At 36.5% G+C, this 13,191-nt stretch overlaps 1 protein-coding gene across 8 annotated transcripts in view; it reads left to right on the top strand.

The window, feature by feature from the left end:
• Positions 1 to 8,505, top strand: part of st18 (ST18 C2H2C-type zinc finger transcription factor) — a 41,313-nt gene extending 32,808 nt beyond the window's left edge. For 5 of the 8 annotated variants that reach the window (XM_014191151.2, XM_014191149.2, XM_045714731.1 and 2 more), the window contains 10 exons: positions 430 to 542; positions 1,280 to 1,342; positions 1,717 to 1,785; positions 2,589 to 2,651; positions 2,942 to 3,022; positions 4,826 to 5,050; positions 5,240 to 5,328; positions 5,507 to 5,610; positions 5,697 to 5,843; positions 6,142 to 8,505. In XM_014191151.2, the coding sequence (XP_014046626.1) occupies positions 430 to 542; positions 1,280 to 1,342; positions 1,717 to 1,785; positions 2,589 to 2,651; positions 2,942 to 3,022; positions 4,826 to 5,050; positions 5,240 to 5,328; positions 5,507 to 5,610; positions 5,697 to 5,843; positions 6,142 to 6,282 (1,095 nt within the window). In that variant the 3' untranslated portion in view covers positions 6,283 to 8,505. Of the gene's footprint in view, positions 1 to 429; positions 543 to 1,279; positions 1,343 to 1,716; positions 1,786 to 2,588; positions 2,652 to 2,941; positions 3,023 to 4,825; positions 5,051 to 5,239; positions 5,329 to 5,506; positions 5,611 to 5,696; positions 5,844 to 6,141 lie in introns of those variants that run through there. The other 3 variants (XM_045714733.1, XM_014191148.2, XM_014191157.2) reach the window with 2 other exon arrangements.
• The last annotated feature ends 4,686 nt before the right edge of the window (positions 8,506 to 13,191 follow it).

Here is a 13,191-nt window from a genome sequence, read left to right as displayed (position 1 = left end):
AACTCACCGACGACAACATCTGGCGCTGAACACAGAGTCTTTGAGGAAGTAAATCCAAATGTTTTACATCACAAGTATATACGTCATAAATACTGTCCGTGTGGATTAAATGTGACTTTAAATGGATGTATGGTTTACTGTAAGTATCCTTAAGCGTAATACCTCAGCCTTACCGCCTAACCCCTAGGCTTGTGTTTTAAGAGTAATAAGTGGGACGTTTTCATTGATAATGTTCAAAACTCAAGACTGAGACAGGAAGTCAGGATGTTAAGCAGATTTTTAAAGACACTTTATTATTAAGACTGCATCCGAAATGGCACCCTATTTCTTATGTAGTGCGCTACTTTTGACTAGGGTCCATGGCTCTGGTCAAAAGTATTGCACAATATAGTGAAAAGGGTCCATTTGAAATGTACATATGTCTCTCAGCAGGAGGATTTTGATGAAGCTTCTCTGGAGAACCAGAGCTACTCCGGAGACGCAAGCATGTTAAGCCCCAAGACCAAGATGCTCTTAAGAGATGCTAAGAAAGAGCTGATGAGGTATATCATGTTAAACATGTCGGGTCTGCTCATTCTGGGGGTCCAATGAGGGGAGAAATTGACATATTGAGGCTTCTTTGCTCAGTCATCTGTGTATAATGTGCATTTCCCTCTAAAAAGGTCAGCTGACAGATGGTCAGTATTAATAACAAAAGTGTAATTCCCGACCAGACCTTTTAAATGGGGCAGTATATTATAAGTGGGGTGACTGAATACACGCTCAGTGAAATGCACTGGACATGATCTATCCTATTATTAGCTCTTATATTGTTACCTATTATATATTACATATCGTTGTGACTGGTATGTCTGCAGGTTCATGTGGAGAGGAAATGTATCTTGTTAAAAGTGAGTTTTTACATGTCCGTATGTCCTCAGTTTACCACTCTTGACTTTGTAGTTAGACTCTGTATGTTCTCTTGAGTTTGGCTCTGGGGATTTGATTCACTTTATGGTTAGATACGATTGAGTAGTTTACAGAAAACAATTAGATCTTCCAAGTGAGCACCTTTTAATGAACAACTTTCTGCCACTCCAAATAAACACCTTCAGAGTCATTGTTGTAGTGAATGTGTTCGGGAGTAAAATATGTTCTACTAAATTTCCTGCTGTACTAACACTTCACACTTCCAATTCCACTAATAACAATTCAACGTCGTGTTAAAAAGGTTAATACACTGTATTGAAAGTCCATGTATTGTAGAATATGGTCTAACTAAGTGTTGTGTTCTCTGCAGCTGTCCTACCCCCGGCTGTGACGGTAGTGGCCATGTAACAGGAAATTATGCGTCACATCGAAGGTAATTACACACTCGTTAACACCAGCTAGTAAATACTGTAAGGCCTGGTTCAGAGGAACTATGTGGATTGTTTCATGTTGATCAGCATTATATGCTGCTGAAAATGAAACTATTTATTTTGTTGCAACCTTATTGTTGCTGTGGAATTTAAGTAATTTAAAACTACCTTGTAATTGTATTGAAACGTTGGACAGAAAACAACTGTACAAACTTAAGATGACAATGCAAATGGTTATCATATGGTTTGGGAGAGGATGACCTCTCTGCCACATTGCACTGTACAGTATATCAATCACTGTCAGACTTCAATTGAATTGAACTATGATCAAAGGGTTCATTGTAATAACTCTCTGGTGTGGATCCTCTGTCTGTAGTGTATCTGGGTGTCCCCTGGCTGACAAGACTCTCAAATCACTGATGGCAGCCAACTCTCAGGAACTAAAGTACGCGTTGTCCTTTCAGTCATCATCAACTGTTTCCAGCCAGTAGTTCACCTGTTTGTATCCACTCACTCAACTTTGTACTATTTTATTGGATTACATTATACATTCTACCTGGTCTCATGCTGTTTTAGTCATACAATACATTGACTATATTGAATTTGGACTTTTCTCCACTTTGTGTGACCAGGCTGTATACACTGAGTGTACAAAACATTAAGAACACCTTCCTAATATTGAGTTGCAGCCCCTTTTGCCCTCAGAACAGCCTCAATTCGTTGTGGCAAGGACTCTACAAGGAGTCAAAAGCATTCCACAGGGATGTTGACTTCAATTCTTTCCACAGTTGTGTCACGTTGGCTGGATGTCCTTTGGGTGGTGGATCATTCTAGATACACATGGGAAATTGTTTAGCATGAAAAAACCCAGCAGCGTTGCAGATCTTGACACACTCGAAACGGTGCGCCTGGTACCAACTACCATACCCCGTTCAAAAGCACTTAAATCTTTTGTCTTGCCCATTCACCCTCTCAATGGATTAAAAATCCTTCTTTAACCTGTTTCCTCCCCTGATTGAAATGGATTTAACAGGTGACATCAATAAGGGATTATAGCTTTCACCTGTTCAGTCTATGTCATGTAAAGAGCCTGTGTTCCTAATGTTTTGTACACTCAGTGTACATAATGCAATGTACTGTATATCTCCTGACCTCATAAAGGCCCTTTGCCTTCCTTTTTTTAATGCATTTAAATATTATATAATTGTTCCAGAGTTTCACCTGTTTTGTCTGTCTCTCCACCTGCAGGTGCCCAACACTTGGATGTGATGGATCTGGACACGTGACCGGGAATTATGCTTCACACAGAAGGTAGTCTAGACTGGATGACATGAATGACTGAATTGATTAATAGAAATGTGTTTGAATCTTGTTGTTTATTTTATGAATTTATTCATCTTTGACTTTTGGTAAACTGTTGTATATCCAAGAAGATACGATTCTGACGACACCTAACTGATTCTTGAAAACTGATTTTGTTGTTTAGAATGTTGTGTTCAATGACATGCTTTGTGAGAATCACTGATGGAAGAGTTTGCTTGATTTTAGCCCTAAATTAGTGTTCATTATTGTTAAACCGTATTGTCTCTAAACATTTGTAGTTTGTCAGGATGTCCACGTGCCAGAAAGGGAGGCTTGAAGCTTACACCAAACAAAGATGAAAAAGACAACCAAGAAATGAAGTAAGAGATTATTCTTATGATTGTTGTTTTCCATTTTTTTACTGGCATGACTACATGATTGCTGTCTCAATGAATGAAAATACTTGCATCCTGTTGTTAAGAGGTCATTATACCAGAAAAATGAAAAGGAAATTGTTTTTCTGCCCATCATTAGTAGATCATATATCAAGGATTAACAACATGTGTATAATACATGTTTCAAACACTGTAATACTTTTGAGTTGTCTTATCACTCTCTTGTGAGTGTTTTCCTTATCATCATGTATTGTTTATTACAGGTCCCCCATACTTCTGTATGGGTACAAAGCTTTGATTCACTGATGTAAAGCTGAATTATTCTAGATGCAGTTGTCTCTGGAAAAACTGATATTGGTCTTAAAAAAATAATGTAATTGATTGCTGCTGCTGCTTAAATCCAAAGTCAGATGTATGAGACCTTGTTTACTTCTACATCTGGACAGACACAGATTTCCCATTCTTTTTAATTACTAATGCAGGGCCAAGAGCTTAGGAATTAGACTGGAATAAATCGCATACACATTAAGAGAGGGCGGGGGAGCGACAGGTAGCCTAGCGGTAAGAGCGTTGGGCCAATAACCGAAAGGTTGCTAGTTCGAATCTACCTACATGTAGTGCATCTGTAATGTTACTAGATTATTGTAAATTGTAGGCCATATGGCATGCTTCTATTGTCCTGGTGCCTTACATCTACTTGTGGTGTGTGGATGGATGGAAGTAATGGGGTTGTTTTGTCCTCTAAGTGCTAGCAGTACTCTGAACAACTAGGTGCAACAACAAGCTTCGTTACAGTAGTACTCTGTTTGTAAGCTAGCTCTGTGTTCCATTTGTACCATCTCAACCTGCCTTTCACCTTTACCAATAAGGGAAGAGTTCAGTAACCCTCAAAATTACATTCTTTCACAATGACAGGATACATGACAATTATGTGTAATTCATGTCACTCCATTACTGACCTGTAGAAAACAGAGCTGGAAAAATGTAATTACCCTTATAACTCTTAATAATATTCAACAAGACTTGTGCTTATGTTTTTAGATTACAACCACCAATAACCTACCTAGTACTGTATATGTAGGCTATATCAAACTGTATGTGTTTATTATTCCAAAGTTTTTGTGGATTAGCAACTTGGTTGATACGATTACTTGAGCCTGTTGTCAGTTTTGTTGAATACATTTTTAATCAGCATTTGACTGGATTAATCAACGTAATGGTTTGACAACTCTTCCGGTCTAGTTAGTGAGGGATATTTATGAACTGTGCAAATGATTTGTTTGAGTATGTATGTATGTATTATGTGTGGTTTAACAGGTTAAGTAAAGTCGTCGCAACTCAGTCGACAGCATTTTGATCTACTTACATTTCCATTGTACCTAAACTGTAAACAGCGATAGATTTACATATCTCAGATCATACTGTATTTACTACATCTGCCTGAACTGCCAAACTATTCTGAGGGAAAAACAGCTTACTGGTGACAATAATCTTTCTCCTCTGCCTCATCGGAATGAGAATAGACGTCTCTCACAGCAGCACTCTGTACTTTGTCAACAGTCTGTGTGACAACATGAATCTCTCCACTAGCAGTATAAGGGGAGCACATCAGATAGTAACAGACTCCTGGGTGTATTCTGAAAATGTAGATATATAATGAATAGACCTGACACAGTTCCATATTCTATCTGACAGATAATCATATCTGTTCTATGCGATGCATTTCTAGCTGAATGTTTTGTAACATAAAATCCTCCTGAACAGAACCCTTGTTCATCTCCCTACTAGGTGTCCAGTGATAGGTTGTGATGGGCAGGGCCACACATCGGGGAAGTACACATCTCACCGCAGTGCAGGGAGCTGCCCCCTCACTGCCAAGAGGCAGAACGAGTCATCCATCAATGGCCTCCCCTTCCCCTGGAATAAGGCCTGCAAACAGGAACTGCCCCACTGTCCCTTGCCCGGCTGCAATGGCCTTGGACACGCCAATAACGTGTTTGTCACCCATAGAAGGTGAGGTTGCACCGCATCAATTTTGTCCCGGACGATTCCAGGGAAATGTTTATCATTTCTATTGATACTACTATCCTTGATCACTGACTCTTAATTAAAGGCGCACTCATTGAACAACTAAATAGCTTTGAGATTGACATTTGTGAGTTGGTAATATTTTTTTGTAATTTGAATTTTACTTCTAAATAGTTTGTCTGGATGCCCACTTAATGCTCAAAGTATAAAGAAGAAGATGTCAGGAGAGGAGATGGTGACCATTAAACTGAAAGCAAGCAGTGGTAAGTCTTGGTGGTGTATTGTACATACAGTATATGCTTTGGCAGGATAATATATTTTATGGAAATGTTCCTCTTAGTACCATCAAAGTATGTGTAGACCCCCTCCTAGTTGATCCACTGAAGCACAGTAGCAGGTTTAGTTTGAACTTCAGAAGAGTACTCTCCATTTTCCCAACAGGAGTCGACAACGACGATGACATGCAACACTTGGATCATGAAATCAAGGAACTGAATGAATCCAACCTGAAAATAGAAGCTGACATGATGCAACTGCAGACCCAGGTAAATATCCACATCTGTGATGATATGATGGTTTTCAAAGGACTCCGGCCTGATTCAGTTTGACAAGTTTTCCTCTTCCCTGAAAGCAGATTTCGTCAATGGAATGTAACCTGAAGACAATTGAGGAGGAGAACAAAATGATTGAACAGCACAACGACAGCCTTCTGAAGGAGTTAGCTCGCCTCAGCCAAGCTCTCATCAACAGTCTCACAGACATCCAACTGCCTGAAATGGTACAGTAGTCCTCATCCGAACCTCCCCACTTGCACGTGTAGCATTTTGTAACCATATTTCTATCTATAGTGCAGCATTTTCCAAACTCGGTCCTTGGGAGGGGTGCGCGTCTTGGTTTTTGCCCGAACACTACACTGTTTTGAATTAGCTGTGTAGTGCTAGGGAAAAACCCAAAACGTGCACCCCTTGGGGTCCAGAGGACCGAGTTTGGTAAACCCTGCTATAGTGGTATTAAATTCCTATTCTCACTATATGCTTCAGTTTGTGAACTAATATTAGAACATGTTTGTGTTCCAGGGGCCCATAAGTGAGCATAATTTCGAAGCCTATGTGAACACATTAACAGATATGTACAACAACTCGGAGCACGACTACTCTCCCGAGTGTAAGGCTCTCTTGGATAATATCAAACAGGCTATAAAGGGAATCCACGTTTAAGCTGTCAAGCCACCAAGAGGAGGTATCTTTGAGTTGGGATAATGGTATTGGATGACTGTGTTTTTCCTGGAGAGTGCAGTGCTGGCTTAGTTGCATGTATAAGACAAAGCTTTGGGAAATGTGTCAACATTTCACAGTTGAATACATTGCACTGAGACAATTACCAGCTGAAAATAATTTTTCATGTTTTTTAATGCTTCTGTATTCACTTGACATGTTACTTCTGGTGAGATTTCTACCCCCCTTGCACTTAATTATTTTGTATGGTTTGCTTGATTTAAATCTGTATTTGTTATTTTTTGTCATTGTTATGTTATTGCTATTTATCATCTTTATTCATCAATGTATTTATTTTAACATTTTTTAAATTGTATTTCTATGATTGTAAAATGCTAAATATTTGAAATCCTTTGACTAATTGTATATTAAGTTGAAGCACATTCCAGTTTTAATCATAGCTCTCTTTCGCCGTCTAGTGGTGGTTTATTTATATGTCAGATCAGATTCTAATAAAACAATTTGGATCTCCCATGAACTCTACTAGAATAATCCAGAATCAACATTTTTTTTAATTGTTGCTTTCGATTTCTATTTAATATTCAACCCTGAATGTATGGTAAGACAAAATGAAGACTCAAAAATGCAATGCTACTGTACTGTACACTCATAATTCAACAATATGTTAAAAGTTGACTGCAATTGGGGAGTTGCGTTTGGCTCTTAGCAAAATGCAACATTGTTTTATTTCATTCAATTAACTGAATGTCAAATTCAACTTTGAGTGTGTTGCTAGAATAGAGCAACTGACAGCACTAAGAAAATTGATAAATCCACTTTGACAAGATATTGTCTTTCTTTTTCTTAAATTATATAGATATTAAACTGCCTTCTGTGCACACACTGTGTGTGCATATATGTGCCTACGTGTAAATGAATACATAAAATATACAGTTCTCTGTTTTGTGGTAGGACAGTATTATGTGGATGGTGTGTAATTTATTATACAGTACACTTATTTTCAAAGGAGAAAATGTTCTTAATGACTGTTTATATGCCATTTCAAATATTTAAGCATCGTCTCAGTAGCTGTAATCTCAAAGTCAGGTCTTGAAGTATCACAGGTTAAGAAGTGTTAGTGCTTTTTTTTTAACTTTTTACTTATTTTCAGCATGGAAAAAAAAATGGCGAGGAAGGTGTTAGAAGAAATGAACCACCACCATACAAACATTTACTCTGAGTTCAACTATTATGACACCTTTTAAAATGTATGCTCATTATTACTTAATGATGGTCGGTGGCATTTCGGTTTCAGTAGTCACACCAATTTCAAAATATCCCCCAAAAGGCACTTGGTGGCGTAAATATCACTGCCGGTTCTTTAGGGCCAGCATGTATTTTCAACCTGTCAATCATTTTGCAAACTGTCAATAATTTGGATTTTCAGTTCATCACTATTACCTGAAGCAAAAAGGGACAAACAAACAATGATATTGCTAGTTCTTAACTGTTTGTTTTCAATTGTTTATGTTTTATTTATTCTTAAATTGAGTTGTGAATCAGTTGCACTTTCACTTTTTTTCTGTTGTATTTCAGTTGAGTTCTATTGCCCTGGGGTTCCAGAGAAAGATGACGCTTTCTTTGTTTGTGAGCATTGCTCTTGATGTCACAGTACAATGTTATTATTTTGAAGTTTGCATGGGTTGATAGTCCTATCAAGTTACAATAAATTGAGTTTGACTAGGCCTACTACACATGTCCTGAGGAAGAATTCGAAGAAGTGCATATCTGCAAAACATAGCCAAATTAAGGACACTTGTCGAGAAAAATTCTTTCTTTTATTCAAATACTCAACACATTGTAAAGAATTGTAATCTTGAGAAATGTAATCATTTAACATTTTGTTTAACTTAATAATTGTGTTAATTTATTTATAATTCGTAATATTTAATTCATATACCACACATTGTTTGCTCAGGAAGTTTTGTGAAGAATATTTATTTTTCCCTGTTAGTATTTGATGTTTTGTAATGTGAACTGGATTTTTGTGGAATGATATTAGTATGATGAAACTGTATTGTATTTTCTTTCCTTTTTCATTCAAATGTTATGCTTTTTCAGTTCAAGTAGTTTGTAAATCGAAAGTATTACTTTTGCTATTTCATAAGCAGATATGCGCTGTGTTGTACAGTTTGTGTATGGTAGAAATAAAACTTTTTAAATGGTTGTGTGTGATTCTCAGACGTAATGTAGTACAGTATGTTGGTGTTGCCATATTTGTGCATTGGATCACTTTCCTCCCCATACTGTCACTGTAGCTTCATGAAGTCAATACCTGAGGATGACAAGTCTGTGCCACCTGGTGGTGAGTTGCAATAAGACAAGACATCTCAGATGAGAAAGTAGGAAAATACAGGTATATAGGCCTATTCTTTGTGCATTGCTGACAATTTGGTTGCTGATATGTATATTAATTGAAACCCATTCAATCAATTGACAATCCTCATAGAATTGTACAAGTGTATCAGTATGTTCATTCACAATGAAGCCAGAGACTAAACAGAGTGAGTGAGCAGGCCTTGCCAAGCAGCTGGGGGACTACAACAGTGATAGATTTCAAAGAGAGAGTACAAGAGCAGAAAGCACTACAAATCAACCCATTTGAACTTGTCACCTCATGATGAGGTTGCTTACTAGCTAAAACTACATGACATCCAGATACAGTTAGCAGATTAGCAGTTTTCATCTCAGCACACCTCATCAAAACTAAGTATAGGCCAGCTACACTCCCCTCCATACGTATTCGGACAGTAAAACCTAAAAAAATATTTGTCTCTATACTCCAGAATTTTGAATGATTTGAGATAACATTTTTCATATTAGGCAACAGTACACAATGTCAGCTTTTATTTCAGGGTATTTTCAAACATATCTGTTTTACCATTTGGAAATGAAAGCACTTTACAGTGCCTTCGGAAAGTATTCAGACCCCTTAACTTTTTAAAAATGTTTGTTACTTTAGAGCCTTATTCTAAAATGTATTAAATGAGAAAAAAACTCCTCATCAATCTACACACAATACCCCATAATGACAAAGCGAAAACAGGTTTTTAGAAATGTTTGCAAATGTATTAAAAATTAAAAACAGAAATACCTTATTTACATAAGTATTCAGACCTTTTGCTTTGAGACTCGAAATTGAGCTCAGGTGCATCCTGTTTCCATTGATCATCCTTGAGATTATCACATCAGTATTATTATGTTATGTCAACCATATCAGTACTTGTGTTTGTATCCACAACTCAGAATATTAGTTATTATGACAATTGTTTTGCTGCTATTAAACTAAAATATAGAGTTCTAGTTCTAGTTCAAACTGCCTCAACTGTGTCTGTGGCTAACATCATAATTTTATGTTTTAGACATCGCACTGAATATTTTCTTTACACTTATCACTGGCTTTACACATATCCTTTTGATGTTGAGATAGATGTAGGTTTATCCCGGACGAGCCCCCAGCTACACCTCATTTCAGCTGACGTGCGATTTCCAGCTCAACCACCTTAGTATGAAAGAAGCCTGAGTTTTGGTGTTTCCCCAGTTTTGTTTTGCTCCATATTCTTTTTGCGCTCTCTATAATAAATTGGTGTGGGTTTTTCTTTTAGTTTGTCTTTTTGGAGGAAAACCTAGTGGGCAATGTTCCCTCTAATTTCTTTTGGCACATTGTGAAAATTCTGTGCAACTTCCAGCGCTTGTCTACTGTGAGCACTGAGGCTGTACCCGCTTTAAGTTATAGTTTTACGAGTAGCCAAGTAGGTTACTGTGGCTATTTGATCCTAATGTACAGTGCATTCTGAAATTATTCAGACACCTTGACTTTTTCCACATTTTCTACACACAATACCCCCTAATGACAAATCAACAACAGGTTTTTAGAAATGTCTGCTAATTTATAACAACAACAAAAAACACCAGAAATATTACATTTACATAAGTATTCATGGCGGAGGCTCAATCAAGGCTCAATCAAGCTAGACGGCGAGACTACTTTCTTATGTCATTTTTGTTGGCACCAAAAGTTAGAGGAGTGTTGATAGGGGACAGGATGTGGTCGAACCATCAAATAATTGGTATACACATTACTCTTACAGAATTTCAGTTAGGGCGAGGATATTGGAAATTTAATCAAAGCATACTGGATGACAACTTGTTTTTAACCAAGAATTTGTAACTGATCTTTTCCAACATAACATAGGTACAGCAGATCCTCTATTTGTATGGGACACTTTTAAATGCGCCTTTAGAGGCCATGCAATTCAATACTCATCTTTAAAACAAAAACAATTTAGGTCAATAGAGGTCATTTTAACAAAGGAAATAGAGGAACTAACAGTACAGGTAGATATCAATAAAAAAGGTAACATAGAGGCACAGAATAAGTTAGAGGAAAAACAAAAAGAAGAGGAATTTATTATAAAAGTGTAATAAATTATAAAAATAAAGCGAACTGGAAGGAGTATGGGGCAAAATGCACAAAATTATTTTTTAATCTTCAACATAGAAATGCTACCATTTATTTTTTACAGAAACTTGTTACAAATAACAGAGTCATCCAAAACAATATTTTGAAAGAGGAAACAATACTTTAAGCACATTTTTTTTATTTCAGTCTCATCCATCCACACTAACACGTTTATTGTAAGGATTTTTCTGTTAACGGTGTAAAATTAACAGCTGTACATAAATACTAATGGGAAGGCCTAATTACAGAGGAGGAACTTCTAGATGCAATTAAGGCCTTCAAGTCCAGGAAAACTCCAGGGCTGTATGGCATACCAGTTGAGGTACATCAAATATTTTCGATGTACTCAAAGGTCCGTTATTAACATATTTTAACCACTCCTATAAATATGGTAGACTATCAGATACTCAAGCAAGAATATCGGATTTCACTATTACTGAAACAGGACCCAGGTGGTAAATATAAAGTTCCAGTCCACCTGAAAAACTGGATACCCCTTACACTTCAGTGTTGTGAGCCATTATTCTAGCAAAATACATAGCGTATAGAATTTAAAAAAGGTATTGTCGGATATTTTTCATCCTAATCAGACAGGTTTTTTTTACATTGGAGATAATATAAGACATGTACTGGAAGCAATAGAACACTATTAAAAATCTGGGAAACCAGGCCTGGTATTCATGGTTGACTTTGAAAAGGCCTTTGATAAAGTACAACTGGAATTTATACATAAATGCGTGGACTATTTTAATCTAGGAGAATGGGTTAAAGTTATGTACAGTGACCCCAGGTGTAAAATAGTAAATAATGGCTACTTCTCAGAAAGTATTAAATTGTCAAGAGGAGTAAAACAAGGTTGTCCCCTATCGGCATATCTATTTATTATGACCATTGAAATGTTAGCTATTAAAATTAGATCCAACAATAATATCAAGAGGCTAGAAATCCAGGACAAAGGTGTCATTGTACGCTGACGATTAATGTTTTCTTTTAAATCTGCAATGTGGATCCCTGCACAGCCTCATAGATTATCTAGATAATGTATCTAACCTCTCTGGATTACAACCGAATTATGATAAGTGCAGTATATTACGTATTGGATAGCTATGTATTGGATAAATTCAACTTTTACATTACCGTGTAATTTACCAATAAAATGGTCTGACTGTGAAGTGGACATACTCTGTACTCTGTGCATACTCTCACTACAATACATTTTAATAGAAAGTCAGCCAAATTAGATAAGATCTTGCTTCCATGGAAAGGACAACACCTGTCTATTTGTGGAATAATCCCTGTGATTCAGTATTTAGTCATATCCCAGTTTACCTATTTACTTATGGCCCTTGCTACACTTAACAAGTTGTTTTTTAAATTATATGAGCAACAAATATTCCACTTCATTTGGAACAGCAAGCTAGACAAAATTAAACTAAACACACCTATTTATATAATAAATATGAATTTGAAGGGCAGAAATTATTAAATATGAAAGCATTGGACCTCTCACTTAAGGCTTCAATCATACAAAAACTATACTTAAATCCAAACTGGTTCTCTAGCACATTAGGAAGGATGTCTCACTCCGTGTTCAAGAATGGGCTTTTTCCCTTCATTCAGATTACAACCTCTCACTTTCGGTTATTTGAAAATGAAATAATCTCCAAAATATTGCTTTTTAAAACAAGCCATAGACAACTGGTTGCAATTTCACATTAATCCATCAGAAAAGCCAGAAGAAATATAACAACAAATACTATGGTTAAACTCAAATATAGTAATTGATTTTTTTTTAAATCATTATTTTTGGAAAAAATATTAAAAACATTGTATAACCGTTGAAAATTATATCATAAATTGGACTGGTGGAGTTATGTCACACAAAATATATGGAAATGTGTGCTCTATCCAAAATTACAACAAACTGCAGCATTACCGCAAAAATAGAGGACAACGCCACCATTCTTGTTGCAAAATAGTTGGGAGGAGATTTTCGATATACTGATTCCATGGCACATGGTTTATGAACTGATACACAAAATGACACCCAGATTCAAAAACGTTTCAATTTAAATGATTATACAATTCTTGCAAACAATAGGATGTTATATATATACAGTTGAAGTCGGAGGTTTACATACACTTAGGTTTCAGTCATTAAAACTCGTTTTTCAACCACTCCACAAATTTCTTGTGAACAAACTATAGCTTTGGCAAGTACTTTTTCCAACAATTGTTTACAGACAGATTATTTCACTTATAATTCACTGTATCACAATTCCAGTGGGTCAGAAGTTTACGTACAGTAAGTTGACTGTGCCGTTAAACATATATTAAAGCAACATCTCAAGACATCAGTCAGGAAGTTAAAGCTTGGTCGCAAATGGTCT

The sequence above is a fragment of the Salmo salar genome, chromosome ssa03 (genome assembly GCF_905237065.1).
Source record: "Salmo salar chromosome ssa03, Ssal_v3.1, whole genome shotgun sequence".
Lineage (NCBI taxonomy): Eukaryota > Metazoa > Chordata > Actinopteri > Salmoniformes > Salmonidae > Salmo > Salmo salar.
The sequence above is the reverse complement of the archived record's forward strand: the minus strand, read 5'-3'. Positions and strand labels throughout refer to the sequence as shown.